This window comes from Paroedura picta, chromosome 3 (genome assembly GCF_049243985.1).
Source record: "Paroedura picta isolate Pp20150507F chromosome 3, Ppicta_v3.0, whole genome shotgun sequence".
NCBI lineage: Eukaryota > Metazoa > Chordata > Lepidosauria > Squamata > Gekkonidae > Paroedura > Paroedura picta.
In genome coordinates this window covers 10,070,430-10,092,137 of record NC_135371.1, presented here as the reverse complement: position 1 = coordinate 10,092,137, position 21,708 = coordinate 10,070,430, and the positions used below count along the sequence as shown (strand labels likewise).

The 21,708-nt window shown below is 48.5% G+C and overlaps 2 protein-coding genes across 6 annotated transcripts; both read left to right on the top strand.

The window, feature by feature from the left end:
- Positions 1-447: 447 nt before the first annotated feature.
- Positions 448-2,892, top strand: LOC143834488 (16 kDa beta-galactoside-binding lectin-like; the record flags this gene model as incomplete). Its single annotated transcript, XM_077331315.1, has 3 exons — positions 448-536; positions 1,297-1,462; positions 2,678-2,892. Coding segments are annotated over 3 exons (396 nt in total), but the record flags the coding sequence as incomplete, so codon positions are not given.
- A 4,317-nt stretch (positions 2,893-7,209) lies between these two features.
- LOC143834305 (E3 ubiquitin-protein ligase TRIM15-like) lies at positions 7,210-21,034 on the top strand. 5 transcript variants are annotated; one of them, XM_077331021.1, is made up of 12 exons: positions 7,220-7,279; positions 9,692-9,792; positions 11,555-12,007; positions 13,500-13,595; positions 14,480-14,710; positions 14,873-14,895; positions 15,521-15,636; positions 16,174-16,200; positions 18,623-18,649; positions 18,874-18,897; positions 19,640-19,666; positions 20,320-21,034. In XM_077331021.1, the coding sequence occupies exons 3-12, from the start codon at positions 11,606-11,608 to the stop codon at positions 20,850-20,852; spliced, it is 1,506 nt and encodes a 501-aa protein (XP_077187136.1). In that variant the 5' UTR covers positions 7,220-7,279; positions 9,692-9,792; positions 11,555-11,605; the 3' UTR covers positions 20,853-21,034. The 5 variants fall into 5 exon arrangements, with proteins under 5 accessions (XP_077187135.1, XP_077187138.1, XP_077187136.1 ...); XM_077331024.1 differs by lacking the exon at positions 7,220-7,279 and adding an exon at positions 8,767-8,857; XM_077331020.1 differs by lacking the exon at positions 9,692-9,792 and having other exon boundaries at positions 7,210-7,279.
- The last annotated feature ends 674 nt before the right edge of the window (positions 21,035-21,708 follow it).

The window sequence follows — 21,708 nt, the reverse complement described above, 5'->3', positions numbered from 1 at the left end:
GGGATTTGGGGTAGAATACCTCTGTGGTGATGTTACGTGGATTCCTCTTCTGAGGCAAAACGGAGGTCCTGCATTATTCCAGAAGATTACTGGTAGCCTCACCTAGGAGGGGCTGCTGAGGAAATGGCCCCCATTTTCTGTGTGGAGGGGCACAGTTTGGTCTCTCTGCCCCCTGCCAAAGGGCTAGTACAAACGTCTCTGAGGCATTTCATTAGCAAGAAACGAGTCTGGCAGCACTTTAAGGAATAAAGGGCTTAAACTCAAGGGCAACATTTAGTGGAAGGGCATCTACTTGTGCATATGGACACAGAAGGTCCTTTCTTGGTTGATAGCGTTTCTGGAGCAGAACTTTAGCCCTTTCCCTAGGAGAACAGGCATATGTGTCTTAGCAAGGTATGTACAGGCTGGAGAACATCAGCCACCTAATAATGCCATGCTTTCCCTCTCCTTCAGGAACTGTCTATCTCCAACCTGAAGAAGGTCGGTTGTGGTGACAGGATTGTTGTGAAGGGGAAGGTGGCACCATGCGCCCGGAGGTTTGTATGGGTGGGTTAAATCTGGGGCATAGCTGTGTCCTGGAGAGATTTTAGAAATGGCCTCCATTCTGTCTCACAAATGAATTCCTTCAAACATCTGAAATGCTCTTGAATCAAAATGTTCTTATTCAATTCTAAAATCAGGCACAAATCTGAAATTGAAGGCACAAACTCTTTCCTGCTTGCTTGCTTGCTTGCTTTTCTTCCTCCCCCAATATGATTACCAACTTACTCTCTACTTTCTCTATGCTTGAACTTCAAGTTGAACACTTTACCTTCTCTCTCTCTCTCTCTCTCTCCCTTCCTCAATAAGATTGCCAACTTACTCTCTACTTTCTCTATGCTTGAGCTTCAAGTTGAATAGTTTACCCTTCCTTTTATTACTCGTGAAGACACTGCCCACTAAGTAGACGCATTCACAATACTGACCTCACCACCACCACCCCACCATCACTATGGCATAGTCTTCTGTGACCCAGCCAAGCCACTGAATTGAAGGGGACACAACCTAGACCAGGAGTAGTCAAACTGCGGCCCTCCAGATGTCCATGGACTACAACTCCCATGAGCCCCTGCCAGCATTCGCTGGCAGAGGCTCATGGGAATTGTAGTCCATGGACATCTGGAGGGCCGCAGTTTGACTACCCCTGGACTAGACACAGGCATAAAATGAGATGAGCATTTGCTTGAATTGTTATATTCCTTGCTCCTGTGAGATCACAGACATAAACATGTCATTGGATCTATCTTTTCTTCTCAGATTTGCTGTCAACCTGGGCCAAAATCCCTCCAACTACGTTATTCACTTCAACCCTCGCTTTGATCAGGATGGTGGGGTCATTGTGTGCAACTCCAAGATAGCTTCAAAGTGGTGTCCTGAGATGCTGATTTCTCAGTTCCCCTTCCGGCAGGGAGAAGAAGCCGAGGTGAGCGGAAGACGGAAAAGATTCAAGGGAGAATCAGGAAGGGTTGGCTCCAGAACTGAGGGGAGGTGACCTTGACAAGACATGGTCTCAGTGGCTGCTGTGTGGAGCTGCCTTTTTATGAGAAGCTCACAAGAACTGGTTTCAGTTCAACCAGTTCTGAGGAGAAATTTCTGGTTCTGGGTTGCCAGTTCATTCTGAGGCCATTTTGTAATAATAAATCTTAATGTGGAAGCCCAAGAGCTCACTATCATGCCTTCTGAGGCAGTCCAGGCCAAGTAAGAGACCAGCCCCTTGAGGGCCTTTAGCATTGCCAACCTCCCACTAATACAATTCATCTCGAGATGACTAAAATCAGTCCCTGTGGAGAAAATGAATGTTTTGCATGGAGGACTCATGGCATTATAACCAGCAGAGATCCCACCCCACCCTCCGCAGTCTCCAGGGGACACAGGTTTCAAGATGGTGGCAGGGACTTACGGTTCCCGGCCACAGGGAGGTATGCCTGGCCTCAACTAGGGCCAGGGCCTTTTCGGTCCTGGCCCCAATCTGGTGGAATGAGCTCCTAGAGGAACTGGGGATATAGTTCCCAGCTAGTGTGTCCACAAGAGCCTCTTGTGATGCAGAGTGGTAAGGCAGCAGAAATGCTGTCTGAAGCTGTCTGCCCATGAGGCTGGGAGTTCAATCCCAGCAGCCGGCTCAAGGTTGACTCAGCCTTCCATCCTTCTGAGGTCGGTAAAATGAGTACCCAGCTAATGACTGGGGAAGGCACTGGCAAACCACCCCATATTGAGTCTGCCATGAAAACGCTAGAGGGCGTCACCCCAAGGGTCAGACATGACCTGGTGCTTGCACAGGGGATACCTTTACCATTACCTTTAGTGTGTCCACAACTGAGTAAAAGTCAGCCTGCGGATCTGTGGCAAACTTGTAAAAATTGATCACATTGCCAGCTGGTTGTAAAATGCTGGGGAGGGTGAGGCCTTCCTGCACAGAATCCTGGGATGGACCCACTGCCGTGGCTTCCCACTGAGGAGAAATGTGCACTCTTTGTAAAAAGTCCAGACGTATGGGTGCTCAAGGACTGGTCACAGATTCCTGTCAATGGCAGTCCTAGTGAGGCCATGTCCTTCACACATGGGGTGGGTGGGTGGGAAATATCTAAGCATTTCCCAAAAAAGCCTGCTCTCTGATCATGCTGTGATCTTTCCTTCTCAGATCACTTTCTTGTTTGAAGGCAAGGTTGTGAAAGTGTTCGTTCCTGATGAGATAAAATTCAGCAGTGAACTGAAACTGGACTACGTAGACTACATCTCCATAGATGGAGACTTCGAGGTCCACTCAATCCGAATTGAGTGAGCGCCATGGTGCCCTCCTGCCTCTCTGTTCCAGCTATAAATGCATCTGCCAATAAACCAGCATTTGCCACTCAATATCTGCATGATCTTGTCTTCTTTCTAGACACCATTCTAGAACCCCCCCAATCAGGACTGATTCCCACCCCCCCGAATTAAAGGACTCACCAAGGGCCTGATCCAGCCACCAGGGCTTCGGTGCCCATGAAAGTCTATGGTGCCATATATAATGGGAATTTCGGAATTCCCACCTTTCCTGGGGTCTGGGGGGTTGGGTTTGAGGTAGAGCCTCCAAACTTTCAGAGTAGCTCCAGGAGGCTCTTCCATGACTCCCCTCCAAATTCCATAATGATTGGTCCAAGGGTCGATGTTTAGATGGAATTTATTTTGAATTAATTTTATCCCATTCGTTCTGGTCTGTCCCTCTGGGGCAAGAGAGAACAATTCTGCTCCATCCTCTATATGAATCATAGAATCATAGAGTTGGAAGGAGCCATACAGACCATCTAGTCCAACCCCCTGCTCAACGCAGGATCAGCCCTAAGCATCCTAAGGCATCCAAGAAAAGTGTGTATCCAACCTTTGCTTGAAGACTGCCAGTGAGGGGGAGCTCACCACCTCCTTAGGCAGCCAATTCCACTGCTGAACTAGTCTGGCTGTGAATTTTTTTTGCTGATATCTAGCCAATATCGTTGTACTTGTAGTTTAAACCCATTACTGCGTGTCCTCTCCTCTGCAGCCAACAGAAGCAGCATCCTGCCCTCCTCCAAGTGACAACCTTTCAAATACTTAAAGAGGGCTATTATGTCCCCTCTCAACCTCCTTTTCTCCAGGCTGAACATTCCCAAGTCCCTCAACCTATCTTCATAGGGCTTGGTCCCTTGGCCCCAGATCATCTTCGTTGCTCTCCTCTGTACCCTTTCAATTTTATCTACATCCTTGGCAGCCTTTTAAATACTTGAAGATGGTTATCAGATCCCCTCTCAGTCGTCTCCTCTGCAGGTTGATGTGAATGAGGTAGCCAGAATGATTTGGACCGAGGTTGATATCAAATCTCAAAGGAAAAATGAACTGAGCTCATGTCTGCATTTTATTACAGCTCATTTATAGCCAGAGGTTTCAGCCTGTCACAGGTCCTGAAAAAGTACGGAGGGGGAAACCCTGCCTTCCCAGCTGTGCCAAACCTTAAATAGATTACTTTCGGTTTCTACAAGCAGCAGAGTCCAACTGCTCTATGTGATCAGAGGAAGAACAAGAGGGCAAATGTGTGTATCTGCATTTAGACTTGCCACTCTCCTCTGGTTTCCAGGGGTGGGGGGAAAGGTGCAGGGGAAAACCGAATGAAAACATTTCTTCTGACAGCCTGAATTGGCAGTTTCACAAAGGCAGCAGATGGACATTTTGGCTGTAGGAAACCAGGATTGCAGTCCTTCCGAACGTGTTTACCTAGAAGGAAGCACCACCAAAAGAAGTGGGATTTCCTCCTGAAGAAACGTGTTTTGGATTGCACTCACTGCTTAGATACCGCTTTAGCCATTACTCTGCTGCCTTATTCCCATGGACAAGAATTTCAGCTCTAATAATCCAATTCCGTCAACCACCGAACAAACTTAAAAGTACACAGCTGACAAGCAACGGCTAAACCAGAGGTAGTCAAACTGCGGCCCTCCAGATGTCCATGGACTACAATTCCCTGGCAGGGGCTCCTGGGAATTGTAGTCCATGGACATCTGGAGGGCCGCAGTTTGACTACCCCTGGGCTAAACTATACTAAGCTCTCTCTCAAGGAACATCCCCTCCACAGATAACTTACAGGTCTCATCGCTGAAGCTCAAGAGAAACAGAAAGAGAAAACAGCATTAATGCTTTCCTGGGCCATCTGGACTTTAAACAGAGGCTCAGAACCAGCATTTTCTCTTTCCCAGCTGTCACAGCTGATACGCTGGGTTATAATCTACTTGTGTACAATGCCTGTTGTTTTATTACGACTTCTTTTCACGTGCTGGCCTGGTACCAGCCTGGCACCCATCTTATCAGTAACAGCACAGTTGGTCATGTAAGGAGTCATAGTCCTTGTACTTGAGTGCTTGCACTCAAATGTTCACGCCCTGAATGAATCTTTGTTGGTCTTAAAGGTGCCACTGGACTCTGACATTATTACACAGCTGAAGCAGATGTACAACAGCTTCAGCTGTGTCCAACAAAAAACTGAGCGAATGCTGGCAGGGGCTCATGGGAATTGCAGTCCATGGACATCTGGAGGACCACAGGTTGACTACCCCTGTTCTAGACTTCATGGGAGGGAGGGGTTTTAGGTGGCAATGCATACTTCACATGAATACACAAAGGAGAAATACACCCAACAGCAACGCAAGGTACCAGCAAAGGATGCATAATTGCTGAAACAGTTTTAAAAAGGGAAGAGATTGGTGCAGGACTTGAGAATAATCAATAATGCGGTGGCCTTTATATTGTTGCACCCCAAAAAAACACCCCGTCATACTAGTTTAACTAATATTTTGGAAAACAACAGGTGATCTGTCTATTCAGCTAGGAAACTGTGAGAGGTTCCATCAGCAGCGTCAGGACACCATCTAGTGTTCACGGAAAAGATGAACTCCAAATGTGCATTCGGGGTTGCCTGCCTAGGCTTCATAATGGCAGCCAAAGAGAAAAGGTTCAACAGCCTTCAAGCTGCCAGGTTATACAAGGCACCTACGAAGCCCAAGTAAGTTGCAGTGAGATACATCAGAGCCCAACAAGAAGGAAGTATAATAATTTGATTTGGCACTTTCACGCTGGTGAATGACCTCTCCAATGCTAGTAAGGGCCTCTCTGGTCAATATTTGAGTAGCCATACACTGAAGAAGAAACTGAGGCTGCAAAGTAAAGAGGGTTTTTTTTAATGATTTCAGGTCCTGTCCCTTATGCCCACAAACATTTGGATCCTACATAAGGGAAAGTCGAGGCCAGGGGTGACCAATACGTTGGAACCCACAGAACGCAAGGCCTATGTATGCCTATAACTTTCTTTTGAATTACCAGCAGTTTTTTTCAAGTCTCTAGCCCAGGGGTAGTCAAACTGCGGCCCTCCAGATGTCCATGGACTACAATTCCCATGAGCCCCTGCCAGCATTCGCTCAGTTTTTTGTTGGACACAGCTGAAGCTGTTGTACATCTGCTTCAGCTGTGTAATAATGTCAGAGTCCAGTGGCACCTAAGACCAACAAAGATTCATTCAGGGCGTGAACTTTTGAGTGCAAGCACTCAAGTACAAGGACTATGACTCCTTACATGACCAACTGTGCTGTTACTGGACTCTGACATTATTACACAGCTGAAGCAGATGTACAACAAACTGAGCATTTGCTGGCAGGGGGCTCCTGGGAATTGTAGTCCATGGACATCTGGAGGGCCGCAGTTTGACTACCCCTGCTCTAGCCCTTTTCCTTGTGAAGATACGTCTTTTCCCTTATATCTCCAACCAGAGGTGAAGCTAGGGTTCCCAAGCTCCAGGTAGTAGGCAAACAAATGACCTTTCAGTAGCAAGATAAGCAAACCAAAAATGAAAAACAGTGAGGGTAGGTTTCCAAGATTTACTTCTTTACTCAAAACAGTGGCTGGAACGGCTGAAAACCACACCGGTTAAACTGGTTTTTCGTTAAACTTCCTCAGCAGCCAATATCTGCATTAGAACTTACAGAACATACATGAAATATGTATAAGACCAGCTAAAGCCTAAGCAATAAAGTATATGTATGTTACATTGAAAGGTAACATGAAGAACCTTTATTTAAAAAATTACCCAAACGAAGTTGCATAAAGAATACGCATCTCAAATTACAAATTCAATGCAGTAATAATTAGTCAGAAAACAGAAAAATTTTAAACTGCATATTATGCAGAGAGACCCAAAAGGTAGCAATAAAGACAAATTTCACAGTGAAATGCATCATTTTGCGACATTTGGCACCAGCTACACTGCAACCCTATTTCCAGCGCAAAATTCCCTCTTGAATAATTTGTTTTGCGTAGTCTGCGGGAAGCCAGGAAGGTAAGATCCTTTCTGGCCTCATCATTCAGGCAATTCTGGAAAATGGACGCCATAACAGAGAATAAACTTGAACAGTCATCCGTTCTGCCCATCTGCAGAAAGCCAGTTCTCACCTATCCCTTGTAAGGAGCTGAACGGGGCTCTGTAATGGCTCTCCAGGCTGCTCCACGAAGCCAAGGGCCTACAAAATATAAGGGAGGCATGATAGGTTTGGGCCAAGAGGCATGGCTGGTGTTCAGCTGGAAATGTGGCTGGGCTGTGTTTACCCCTCCCTGCATGGGCAGTTACATCAGCATGACTCTGTGCCAACATCACAGTGACATTATGCTGCTGTATCTCAGAGGATCCCCTTGTTCGCACAGTGCAGGTCTTCCCCAAGTCCTCCTGGATGGAGACACCACAAAGCAACTGGTAAGGAAGACTACCAAGTCAATACAGTCACCGCTTATTGCTTTGGGGTTGGAGAGGCACGGGAGCCCCCTGCAGCAGTCCAAGCCTGAAGCTGGAGGTTCTCTTCCCTTGGGTTCCGATACGGGATGTATTGTCCTTGCAAACCCAGTCGGCGCAGTGGAGGGTCAACGGCATCACTTGTATCCTGAAGTCCTTAGAAGGGTGCTGGCCACAGCGGTGGAAAGGCCGAACTACACGCAAGCCACCTTCGAGTGTGGTCCAAAGCAGGACTCGCACACATGCTCAAACTTGCAGTGGCGGCGTGCGCAGTTCCCGTCGTTGAAGTCCCAGCACACTTGGCGGTCCTCCCCCTCTGATGCTGGCACATCACTGTCAGAACTTCGTTTGGGCCTTATATAGGGGCCCACCATCAGGAGCCAGGATTCGCCGTGCTTTCTGTCCCAACGCGCCCGGGGGCAGTGGGACGCCCTCATCCTGAAAGAATAATCATAGGCCATGGCAGCTGACTCCCCAGCCAACTCCCGGGCCTCGAGGACGTGGCTGAGGTGCCGGGCAAGGTGCCACCCCCTCTCCGGATAGGCACCCGAGATGAGCGCCGCATATTCCGCGTAACCCCGCAGCCAGTTGAGAAAGGTGCGCTCGGTCCCTCCCGGCTCTTTGCCTTGCCTCTCGCCGCATGGCTCCGTCCCTGCCGTATCCTCCAACGGCCTTGCCATGTCAAAAACGTCCACGAAATACCCATCCAAGGCCCGCTCCCTTAGCTTGCGCGGCAGGTGGGCTCCGGGCAGGTCACTCCGATCCCCGCCCCGTATCACGGGCGGCTCCTTTGGCCCCGGCCTCTTGCTAAGGTACTTCTGGGTCTTCGCCCTGCGCCTGAGCATCCAGGAGGGCAGAGGGGGGATGAAGGCTCCTTCCATCCAGAACCTGGTCCCCCGGGACACCTCTGGCTCCTCGTCCCAGGACGTCTCCGAGGCCCACGATCGGTGCTTCCGGCCCCTCTTGGCCCCCGGCTCCGTCCCTCCAGGAGGCTCCTTGGCGCCACCGCAACCTATGGGAAGGCCAGGCTGCTGCTGCTGGGCCTTGGCCTTGCTCTCTGCCCTGGGGCCCGGGCCCATAAACGCTGCTCGTTGCTCCCCGCAGGCAGGCGGATGGGGCAGAGCCCGCCCTGTTGAAGCGCCGCCTGGGACCCCCCCAGCGGCCTGGACCGTTCGGGGTGCCGGGGCGGTCCAGCCATGATAGCCATACGGGGCGGGCGGCCAGTAGGCAGCCGCGGTGTCCGGCTCGCTGCCTGCCGCGGAGGAGCGGGGGGAGGCGGCGGCCGCCTGGCGCGCCCTGCGCAAAGCCCCGCGCGTGACCACCCTCGACGGCTGCTCCGGCTGCTGCTGCTGCTTTGGCCGAGGAGCCATGGCGGGCGGGCGGGCGTCCGGCAGGCGAGGCGGGAAAGGGGGCCAGGCGGCGGCAGAGGAGGCAAAGTCCGAAGGGGTCCCCGCGCGGGGAGGCGCCGTCTTCTTTCCTCCCTCGCTGGGCGCGACCTGCCGAGACCGACGGCCGACCAAGGCTCGCTCCGTCCCCGCGCAGGTGCAGAAGCCGCGGCCACGTGCTGCAAGGCAGGGCCGCCCCGTCGGCGGGCTCCGCTGAAGCTCCGCAGCCGGCCGGAGGAAAGGAGAGGCGGCCTTGCAGAGAGGCCTCGCCGCGGCCCCGCCTCCTGGGCCCGCCCCGGCTCTTCGCCACCCCTGCGAGGTTGGCCGGCCGGCGTTCTCCCGCGAGCCTCGGTCCACCCTGAGTCGGCGGGCTCTGGGGACTTTGGGGGTGGAGTCCCCAGGAGTGGGAGGGATTTGGGGAGGGGCGGGGAGGGAAGGCGCAAACCTAAATGAAATCATTAAAACAGATTTCCCCCACCCCGCCCTTGTGGGAGATCTTTTGCCTCGAAATGGCAACGGGCTGGGGTGCTCCGAAGTCGCCCGACGTAATCTGAATTCCGCACGTGCAGGCCGTGCTGGAATCGATTCGACATTTACACGGGATGAATAATCCTGTAGAGCAGGGGTAGTCAACCTGTGGTCCTCCAGATGTCCATGGACTACAATTCCCAAGAGCCCCTGCCAGCAAACGCTGGGCAGTTGGAAGTTTTGTCCTAACTGCCCATTATGCACATGATGGATAATGCACATCTGGAGGACCACAGGTTGACCACCCCTGCTCTAGAGATCTTTTTCCCCCCTCCTTTTCAGGAACGTCCCCTAAATTAAAAGAGGCTGATCGCAGTTTTTCCAGTTGGGTTGCCAGCTCTGGGTTGGGAGATGCCTGGAGAATTAGAGGGTGGGGCTGAGAGTGGGCGGGGCTTGGCGGGCCCTCAGTGAGGGGGGGGGTATTGTTACCGAGCCCACCCTCCCATGCATCTGTTTTCTCCAGCATGGGAACTGATCTCCGGCGCCTGGAGAGGAGCTGTAATTCCGGGGATCAGCATCAAGGGAGAACTTCCGTGGCTTGGCTACATTTTTGCAGTCATTAAGGTGAAGTTCTGGGTTCATCTGATGATTTCTGGTACCTGATCAAATGGGGGGGGGGTCCACCTTGTCCTGTGCAGTGCTCTATCAGGAAATCAAACATTCTTCTGTGAAATATGGATTTTTGTATGAAGAACTACCCCTGTTTAATGAGGGATTTCCAGGTCCTTGTGAGGTTATAGCTGAGAATATCACATAAACCTACCTGAAGAAATAGTGACCCAGGACAATCCTCTTCTGTCGTTAACTTTCAGGGGGCAGTCCGGCTTGACCCCCCCCCAAGACATCCACAAAAGGCAATGCCCCCTATAAGGAGGCATCCCAAGATGGGACCAGATGCTTATTTTGTCTCTGGTTCTGCCTTGCTTGAGTGGGGATGCCAGTCCCCAGGTGGGACCTGGGGGTCCCTGGAATTATAGCTCATTTCCAGAGTAAAGAGACCTGTTCCCCTGGAGAAAATGGCTGTTTTGGTGACAGGAGTCCATACCATAATACTCTGCTGATGATGAGGTCCCCCCCTGCCTCAAATCCTGCCCACTCCTGGCTCCACCCCAAAGTCTCCAGGCATTTCCCAAACCAGACCTGGCAACCCTACGAGCCAACCATGTTAGAGCAGACTCAGGGTCACCCTCTCGTGTGAATTGGGCCACGTGTGGATCTTCTATGTGGATATAACATCCAGGCATGTAAACAAAACCTTTAATTTGGCATTCCCAATACGTATGGCTGGCAGGCTTCCAGACTGTATGGATGGAATTCTATAGAACGTCTGCTGAGAGCTACATATTACTAGATTATATTTATTTCTTTGGACTTCTAGGCTGCCACTCCCCGGGTCACTGGGAGGCATATCGTCTTACTCTGCATGCATTGGATAATGTACTTTCGATGTGGTTTTGCAGCTTGATTTTTCTGTGCAACACAGGAAAATCTAAACTTCATTATTCAACACTAGGGGCGAAGCCCGTTGCATTCAGGAATACAACAGGTGCTAGATTGGGGGGGGGGGTGGAGTGGAAGAATTCTGCAGATGGCTTCCCCCAGGACCTGGAAAGGCTGCAGGCCGCCGTTATGAAACTCACAGACGGGCAGCTCTCATGCGGCAGGGATCTGCAGCCTCTGAGCCTCAGAGGGAAGTGGAAGGAGGAGGGGGTGGTCAGGGGTGGGGGACGGAAGGCGATTGGCTGGCCGCTGGACAGACAGGCAATCCGGTTGGAGGAGGAGGCACTCAGGGGCGGGACTGCTGCCCTGAGTGGATGTTAAGTGCTGAGTGGCACTTAAGCCATGAGACCAGCTCCTCCTCCAAGGCCTTACCAGAAATGTTAAGTGGAACAAATGTGAACAATGGGCCACAGAGACAAGAGTTAGTGTTCAGGGTTCTTTCAGGGTATCTCCCTGGGTTTGTGTTTCAGTTACATGATCCATTGTTCCTAGTAAGAAACTATATCAAGTTAAAAGTATGTCTAAAGTTGCCAACTCCAGATTGGGATGGATCCTTGCAGGGGAAGGGATCTCAGTGGGGTACCATGTCATACCGTCCCTACTCCAAACCTGCCATTTTCTCCAGGGTAACTGATCTCGTAAGTCCGGAGGTTGTAATTCCAGGAGATCGCCGGTCACCACTTGAAAGCTGGTAGCCCTAGAACGGTCTGTGAGCAAAGAAAGGATTTACCACCCCAAGCCTGCAGGAACTAGAGTTGTTCTCCCTGGAGGGCCTGTGAGATTCTCACTCCATTTCCCGTTGTCCTCTCCTGCCATCTTTTTGCAGATCATAAAAGTCTTCTCATCGACCATCGGAGCCACAAAGTGTCCTCTGAGTATGGCGGTCTCCTCCCCACCTGAAGATATGGGGGAGGAGGTCATGTGCCCTCTTTGCATGGAGTACCTGGAGGACCCGGTGTCTGTGGACTGCGGCCACAACTTCTGTCTGGGCTGCATCACTTACTTCTGTGAGAAGTGGGAAGAACATGGGCTCCTGAAGTGTCCCCTCTGCAGAACCCCCATCCGGAAAGAGAATTTCCAGCCCAACTGGCAGCTGGTGCACATGGTCGCAAAACTCAAATTCCTGTCCCTAAACGACAAGTTGTGTGAGAAGCATCAGGAAAAACTCCAGCTGTTCTGCAAAGCAGATGAAGAATTAGTGTGTCAGACGTGCCAGAGGTCTCCGGCACACAAACAGCATCCTGTGGTCCTCTTAGATGAGGCTGCCCAGGAATATAAGGTAGGAAATCAATTGAAGAAGAAGAAGAGTTGGTCCTTATATGCTGCTTTTCTCTACCAGGAGTCTCAAAGTGGCTTACAATTGCCTTCCCTTCCTCTCCCCACAACAGACACCCTATGAGGGAGGTGAGGCTGAGAGAGCCCTCATATTACTACTCTGTCAGAACAGCTTTATTAGTGCTGTGTCGAGCCCAAGGTCACCCAGCTGGTTGCATGTGGGGGAGTGCAGAATCAAACCCAGCTCACCTGATTAGAAGTCCGCACTCCTAATCACTACACCAAGCTGGCTTGGAGACAGTGGAATTTTTGGCCTTCTAACTGCCCGTTATGCACACAATGGATAATGCACTTTCAATGCACTTTAGAAGTAGATTATCCTATTCTACACAGGAAAACCCAGCTGTAAAAGTATACTGAAAGTGCATTATCCAACATGTGCATAGTGCTTCATTCTTACATAGAAAAGTCTGAAACAGGGATGCCCTGTCTCTAACCTCTGAAACAAGGTTTCTTTCCTTGGTAGGCCTGGGGACATAATGTGCATTTGTTGGAGGGCTCCTCACCCTGTTTTTTACTAAATAAAGGTAAAGGTAAAGGTATCCCCTGTGCAAGCACCGAGTCATGTCTGACCCTTGGGGTGACGCCCTCTAGCGTTTTCATGGCAGACTCAATACGGGGTGGTTTGCCAGGCCTTCCCCAGTCATTACCATTTACCCCCCAGCAAGCTGGGTACTCATTTTACCGACCTCGGAAGGATGGAAGGCTGAGTCAACCTTGAGCCGGCTGCTGGGATTGAACTCCCAACCTCATGGGCAAAGCTTTCAGGTGGCTGCCTTACCACTCTGCGCCACAAGGTTTTTTACTAAATAACAACAACAATAATAATAATATAACAAAGCCAGAAATAAACCCTGGTCTATAGCCCTCTCAGATGCATAAAGGATTTTTCAGTGCTCTGCCTGAAAAACGAGGAAAACTGGCAGGAAGTACTGGCTTCCTATTCATCGGCTGACTCATGCAGAGCACAAATCCGGCGCAAGATGGGGCTGAAGCAGGCCAAAAGCTCCCATGCAGTCATGGGAAGAATTGGGGCAACTAGCCCTGGGCCAAAAACCAGGTGGCAGCGTGGCTTTGTGTCCTCCATGTGTTAAAGGCCTGAATCTCTTCCCGTACCCATCCCATGTAAACCCTTCCCTTTTTACTGCATGCTTGTGAGCTGGTAGGGGATTCTTCAGTGTTTATTTTCAATTCCTCCCCTCTCTCCCCAATTTAATTTCCAGGATGGCTGTACCAGGGAGGAGGGAGTTTGGGGGAGGGGACTGTGGGTTTCGACTGGGAGTCTGGCACGTGGGTGGGGGTGGATGTGGGTGAAGGGGGTTACAAACCAGATCTAGACTTCTTCTGGATCTGTTCTCAAAGTAGATCACAGACTGCTATTCGGTGGGCTGTTCTCCTGCAAGAGCAAAAAGCCTTCCTCTTATTTTTTTGTGCAGGGAAAAATCGAGGCCCAGCTAAAATCTCTGGGGAAAGAGAAGAAAATGCTCGTTCCTCAGAAACTGGCAGAAGAGATAGCAAGTCAAAAGACGCTGGTAGGTCTGGCAAACTCCTCGTGCCCTTGATCGATACGGCCACAGACGTTTTGATATGCGACAGGAGCACGTGTCGCTGAGCAGTGTCTAGTTCATACAAGGAAACAGCAGAAGGCAGCAGATGGGGAACAGGAGGTGGTGGAGCCCCCGAGCAAACCTGCTGTAGTCGGAGAGTCAAGCCGACTGAAGCATCTTAGGTTGAAATATGCCCAGCATAACATCACTCCCAGACAGACGATGGCAAATGCCCTCTCTTCAAGACATAAACACGGCTTACGATCCCGTATTCAGCTAGGTTGTGCCCCTGTGGACAATGCTGTATGGAATCAATTACACACATTATCTTCCATTGTCTATTTTATTCTTCGATCCGAGCTAAATTTCTTAACTCACTGCTGTGTAAAAGAGAACTGCATTCGGATGAACGAACGACTCGGTTTCTTTTGACATCCCAGAACCCTGATATAATTGAACCAGTTGCAAAGTTTTCATATCTTGCCATGAGAAATCGTGAATGTATTATGTCTAAAGCATGATCTTTGCCTTTGTTCTCACTAGCAGTGGATCCTTTTGCACTTTCCCTTCTTATATTGTACTTTTATATGCTATTAAAGGCTTGTTGTTGTTGTTGTTGACAAAGGATTATCTTTGGCTGTATTTGGTTATGACACAGTCCACTGATGTAACAGAATTGATTTTTTTTTTGCTATATATTCCCTGTCATGTAAGAAGATCATAGTCTGACGAAGGGTGCTTGCACTCGAAAGCTCACGCCCTGAATTAAAAAAAGACATAAACAAAGCTGAGTTCACTCCTATTTAACTTCCCTTGACTGAACTTCCTGTTTCCCTTCTCTCCCTTCCCCACTTTGTGTGTGTTCTCAGGCCCAAATAGAAGCAGAGAAAGCAAGGATCAAGTCTGCTTTCAAACAAATGCACAATGTCCTTGAAGAAAAAGAGGACTTCTGGTTGGCCCATCTGGGAGACCTAGAGAAAGAGGTCAAGAAGAAGCTGAAGGAGAACATAGCCAGGATTTCTCAGAAGGTGACCAGTATCAGCTACCTGATGAGAGAGATGGAAGAGAAATGCCTGCAGCCAGAAAACGAATTCCTGCAGGTGAAATTGGACATCCTACCAGTTCCTTGGGAGGGAATCAGCAATGGGTTTTCCCCAGATGTGGCATAAGCACAGCCTGGAGAAGCCCAGCCTGCTAAGATGAGGAGCCGAACTTGTGATTCCTTTGTGTAGCTGAGACCCACTTCTCTCTTTCTCTTTCAGAATATCAAAAGCACCATGGGGAGGTACGTGGCTCTTTCGCATTGGAGTTTTGCATCCTGTAGAAGTCGTTGGCTCCTTTTAAAGTACACAACCCAACACGCATTCTTCAACAAACAAGGATCAGAAACGGGTTAGCCACTGCACAAACAGAATGCTGGACTTGACGGTCCTTTGGTCTGATCCAGCCTGGAGATCCCCTGGCATTATAGCTCCTTTCCAGGCGACAGAGATCAGTTCCCCTGGAGAAAATGGCTGCTTCGGAGGGTGAACTCCATAGTATTCTACTCCAATGAGGTCCCAGGTCCCCCCCGCCCCCCACTCCTGGCTCCACCCCAAACGTCTCCAGGTATTTCCCAACGCCTAGCTGGCAAGCCTGTTGAGGAATGATATACATAATCGGAAGCCTTGCTTGCAAACAGCATCTTTTACTCTTGTTAACACTTTCTGCTAAGGAGGAAAGAAATCTCTGCAGTATTATTTGTCCTACATAAATGCCAAATCGATTTGAGTGCGGCCTTCAAATGGGGCGCCTCCCCATAAAGTTAGCCTACTTTTGAACAAACAACCACATGGCCATTTCATGCCAAAAGATCGCCAAGGGGGAATATGTTTTCATTCGTTCTTGAACATCGTGCTCTCTCCTTCTAGGTTTGAAAAGAAACCCATGGAGCACGTGGTAGACCATACTCCCGAACTGGATGACAGACTCCAGCTTTGCTTTCAGAAAAATTCTGCTCTGGAAGAGGCTATGGGAAAATTCACAGGTATTGAGCAAAACAGAGAAAGGCATAGGTGAATCTCATACAGTTTTCCATTGGGGGGCTGTAGGTGTTGGCAGAGTTTAAATACACAACGGAGGATCAAAGCACTGGCTTCTTAAAGAGTAGGTTTATTGAGAAGAAGAAGAGAGGGGGGGGAGAGAGAGTCCTAACTGTCTAACTGACTAACTGTTGTTCCTCTGGAGGCAATTAAAGGAACAGGAAGTTCTGAACCTATCAAGGCAAAGGAAGAGATTGTGTGGAAGATACTAGGAAGTTCCTAATTTAGATATGCTAACTACACATCTCTGATGCCCCCATAGGATATTCTTCCTATGCTGTTGAATTATGCACACTCCAGATCTTGCATAGTCCCAGCAGTAGGAGAAATCAGTTCCTTGTGAGGTGCAATAATTTCAAGAAGTATTGCCCCATGCAGTCCTCACCGGATTGTGTTCTTAGGACAAAAGAGAGAGAGGGAGAGAGCGAGCTCTATGTATCATGGTCTGAATACATTTTCTACCCTTTTCTTCCTTATAACAGAATCGCTGGAGGAAGCACTAAACAAAGGTAATTTTTCTGGGTCTGAAGGAGGAAGGAAATTTACCACGGTGCCTGACAAATAGGAAGGTGGTGAAACAGCTGCTGGAGACAGTACTGCAAAATTACATAACTAAGGCAATAGAAGCTCTTTCTGTACTTATATCCATTAGTGCTGCTGGAAGGAACCGGATCTCTATCACCTCCTGGCAGCAGAATCAGAATGCTAATGTAGCATAGTCCAGCGATAAACATACCGTATTCAGATCTGGGACACAGAAGTAGGGATGCCAGTCTCCAGTTGGGACCTGGGGATCCCCGGGAGTTGTAGCTCATCTCCAAACGAAAGAGATGAGTTCCCCTGGAGAAAAGGCTGCTGTGGAAGATGAACTCCATCACGTCACATTATGCTTCAGTAAGATTCCTCCTGCTCCTAGAATCATCATAGAATAATAAGGAAAGGAGCTCCTGAGTAATCTGGTCCAACCCACCCACTCCCAGCTCCACCCACAAAGTCTCCAGGTATTTCCCAACCCAGATCTGGCAACCCCACACCCAGATCTGAATCCGTCATCTGCCACGGAAGCTTGCAGAGAGTAACCTTAGGCCAGTTCCTCCCTCTCTCAACCTAACCTACCTCACAGGGTTGTTGTTTTGATAGAAAGGAGAGAAAAAAAGGCACTGTAAGTTCCTTTGGATCTCCATAGCAGGGATTCTTGACTTCAATCCAAACTTGACTGAATTTTAATTGTTAATTACTACTTAATTTTAATTACTAATTATTACTTGAGGCAAAAAAAAAAAAAGGATTTGTGAACATTTTTTAAAAGGATTTCTTTTTTAAAATGTTAACAAGCAATCCCTTACTGCTGCAGTAACAAAAAAGTCATTAAAGCTTTTCCTCCATATTTGCACTTGTGCTCAGTGAATATTAGCTTGAATAAGAGAAATTTATTTTAAAATGGGTGGGAAATTGAAAGGGTCACTGGGAATGCTCATTAGCAGTTTCGTGAACTCACATAGACCATTTATGCACTGGAGGTTTCATGCCAGGCTGCAGGCTGGAGTTTTAGTCATAGCAGGTAGCCCCATCTCTTCCTGCACCCACATGGGGGAGCATATGGCCTGGTGTACCTCATCCGCCCCCAATTTGTGCTCCTGCACAGAAGCCGGGGCAGTGAAGTTCCCAGTGCATAAATGGTCATATGGACACAAATGGACAGTAACTGCCTTTTTCAAACATTTCCAAAACAAGTCTCAAAACAGGTGGGAAAAACAGGAAAATGTTAGAGGAGCAACAATTTGCCAGTAATGCTGTGAGGATTCTATATAACCAAGGAGTGGAGAAACAGTCTCTGTTCCAGACTAAAGGAAGATAGACATAGGCGAGATTCACAGTATGACAAAACCACCGTTTATTCTTGCTGTGGTTAAATCGCTAAAGCAGGATTTGGCTGGTCACTCTATCCTGAGCTGGCCACAACAAATGCAGGAAGGGATGCCAGTTTATAGGTTGGGGACTTCCCAGTGGTTTTGTGGATGGAGCCTGGGGAGGGCTGGATTTCGGCTATAATGCCATAGAGCAGGGGTGGCCGAACTGTGGTTCTCCGGATGTGTATGAACTACAATTCCCATGAGCCCCTGCCAGCACATGCACCTGTAGAGCCACAGCGTGGCCATCACTGCCATAGAGTCTAACATCCCAAACAACCCTTTTCTTCAGGGAAACTGATATCTGTTGTCTGGATATCAGTTGTCAATTTGGGACATCTGCAGGGGGTAATTTTCTTGGACTGCATATGAAATGTTAGTGAGAGTTGGTGCTTGAGAAGATAATGGTCACTGGGATCCGATGGACTGGACCTGGGTGCCCTTGGCTAGCCACTTTTGTCAAATCTTGGAAGGTAAGCTGAGCCAGGCCTGTGTAGGACTTGGATGGGAGGCCACCAAGGAAGTGCAAGGTTTCTACGAGATGTAGGCAATGGCCAAACTCCTCTGTTCCTCTCTTGCCTTGAAAACCCTACAGGGTTGCCAAAAATCCTCTGCAGCATAGAATCCCAGAGTTGGAAGGGGCCATACATGCCATCTAGTCCGACCCCCTGCTCAATGCAGGATCATGACAGGCTTTTCCACCTCTGCTAGTTTTTGGAGGCTACATATGGCAGTCTGAGCAACATGCATTCAGTATAGGCCTGAATACATGGAGGGTTTAGTGCAAAAGGGTTTGAGGGGGGGGGGAGAGAGAGAGAGAGAGAGAGAAAGAGAGACAGAGAGAGAGAGAGAGAGAGAGAGAGAGAGAGAAAGAAAGAAAGAAAGAAAGAAAGAAAGAAAGAAAGAAAGAAAGAAAGAAAGAAAGAAAGAAAGAAAGAAAGAAAGAAAGAAAGAAAGAAAGAAAGAAAACCCAGATAACATGTGTCTAAGGAACTGACATTGCGTTCTTTCCTCATAATAGGAGCACAGAAGAAAACACCGAATAAAGGTAAATTTCTGGGGATAAATGAGAAGCGAAATTATGAATGGGACGGTGTCTAAGAGACAGAAATAAGTAGGGGGAATGTTAGCTAATGTTAATTAATTTAGTGCATATCTGATTTGAATTGTGATCCTAATGAATTTGATGGATGACAAGAGGTTTCGTGTATGAAATGAAACATTGCTATCACAGTCTGACTTCAATTTCTCACTTTCTCTTTCTTCAAACAGCCTATCTGAAGATGTGGGATAAAGGTAATCCTTTGGGACTGAACAAGAAGGGAAATGTCTAAGGGCTGTGTATGTTTCATCAGGTTTGAGTAGGAAACCTCTTTGTTAACCCTGAAAATGAATATTTGACCACTTGGAAAAAGAATGATCCATAAATTTAATTCAGCATATTTCAATCCTGAGGTGGAAGCCGCATTAGAGAGGTTCTTTTAAAACATAATATAAACCACTGCTGTATGGAGACAGGTCTGACTGTAAAATTTCTCTTTCGCACAACTGGATCTGTGTACAAATATTATTTTAAAGGTCCAAATGAGATGGATATCTCGAGGGTACTACAGAGGGAACTGAAGGGAGGGAATAGGCTGGAATACCATAACTGGCAACCTAAGAATTCATTCATTCATTCATTCATTCATTCATTCATTCATTCATTCATTCATTCATTCATTCATTTATTTATTTATTTATTTATTTATTTATTTATTTATTTCTATACTGCCCTCCCCGAAGGCTCAGGACGGTTTACAGGAAACAACAAAATAGTACAGGTAACAGCATTCAAGTAACAGGTGGTGACAACAACAATAACAACACTTACATAATAACAATAATAACAATATTCATGTCACTAATTTTGTCCTAACTGATTAGCTGACTTTTAAATGTGGTTCAGGGGAACAAAGTTTTGTGTTGGAGGGGGGAATAAAAATGACATGAATGGCGGCTCAATATTAAATTTGTCACCCTTTTCCCCACATGACAGTATCTGCGAAGCAAGCGCTGAACAAAGGTAACGCTCTACCAGGAACTGAAGGAAGACGGGCAAAATTTGATAAAGTGACCTAGGGACTCAGCGACAATCTTTTGTTCATGGGTTTGAGGGGTGGCCAAACTCTGGCTCTCCAGATGTCCATGGACCACAATTCCCAGGGGCTCAAGTGCTGGGAATTGTAATCCATGGAAATCTGTACTCCATGGACATCTGGAGAGCAGCAGTTTGGCCACCCCTTAGACAAAGGGAGTCTGTGTGACACAGTGGTTAGAATGCCAGACTAAGACCTGGGAGGCCTAAGTTTGAATCCCACTCTGCCCTGGAGGTTTGCGGACAGTCCCTGGACCTTGGGACAGTCATTTTCTCCCAGCCTAACTTAATTCACATTGTGAGGACAAAATGGAGGAGGGGGATAATGGTGTAAGCTATTTTGGGTCCCCACTAGGTAGAAAGGTGGGCTGTAGGTGAAATAAAATAAAATGACCCTGAGCCTCACGGGGAGGGTGGGCTACAAGAATAAAGATATTCTGGATAATTATTACCTTAAGGCACTGTAGGGTCTATTTGTGGCACAGGGTTAAAAATTAAAAGCAAAAAAAAAAAGATCCTGTTATAACTTCCATTTCTGAGCACCATCCAACCTCCTCTGTCCTTCTCCATCTGTCCTTCAGTGAACGTGATTCTGGATTCCAGCACGGCCCATCCCTCCCTCCGTCTCTCCGAAGATCTCAAGAACGTGAGATGGGAGGACAAATACCAGCCTCTGCCCGACAGCCTAGGGAGATTTGAGTTCCTGCCTTGCGTGCTGGGCTGCGAGAAATTCTCCTCAGGGAGGCATCAGTGGGAAGTGGAAGTGGAGGAGGAAGAGGCGAGGGCCACGTGGGCCATGGGGGTCGCCAAAGAATCCGTGGCACGGAAGGAGGAGATCCGTGTCAGCGTCGACCATGGGATCTTTGCTGCCGGGAAGCTCTCTGTGCTTTTGCCCTGTCAACTCTGTGCCTTCACTTCCCCAAAAACAACCCCCTTGATCTTGAGACATCCTCTCCGGAAGATCCGGGTATATTTGGATTACGGAGAGGGCCAAGTGGGATTTTATGATGCGGACACAAATGAGTTGATCTTCACTTTCTACTCTGCCGCTTTCTCGGGGGAGAGGATTTGCCCCTATTTCTGGGTGGGGAGAGGAGTCAGGCTAAAGTGCTGAATCCAGAATGCTTTCTCCTAATCCCCAAGGCCCTCTGTCAAAAGGAGCTACAGTCCTCAATGTTTTCGAGCCGGATTTTTGATTCCCTGGTGCAGAAACCTCGATTGGCAGGGCAACAGTGGTGGAAGTAAATAAGAGTTCTACACTTTAAAAAAATGCAAATTAAACAAGCTTCAAAGCATCATTTCATTGCAGTGCTTAGAAATCGCTCTCTCAAAATGTTGAAAAAGCAGCAGCAGCCACGGGAGGGGGAGGGGGACACACACACACAATCCTAACCACATTTGCTCAGAAGCGAGCCCCAAAGTACTCAATGGGACTTACTCCCAGAAAATTATTTTTGGGCTAGCAGCCTAGATTGCCTGCATTTTGGCAGCATTCCTAGGCCCTTTTAGACTGTATGGCAGGCAGGTGTGGCTTTCCCATCCCTGCAACTCTGTGTGTTGTATTCTGCCTTTCCATTTATATATTTATCTATTTTGCCATGCAATGGACTGAACTGTATGTTCTTAGGTTTGCCAACAACCCGACCCTTTAATAATATAATCTTGATGGCCAATCTCAGGACATAGAAGAAGAAGAAGAGTTGGTTCTTATATGCCGCTTTTCCCTACCCGAAGGAGGCTCAAAGCGGCTTACAGTCGCCTTCCCATTCCTCTCCCCATAACTGATACCCTGTGGGGTGGGTGAGGCTGAGAGAGCCCTGATATCACTGCCCGGTCAGAACAGTTGGTGAGCCCAAGGTCACCCAGCTGGTTGCATGTGTGGGAGTGCGGAATCGAACCTGGCATGCCAGATTAGAAGTCCACACTCCTAACCACTACACCAATAGAGGCTGAGGCCTTCCCTTGACGTT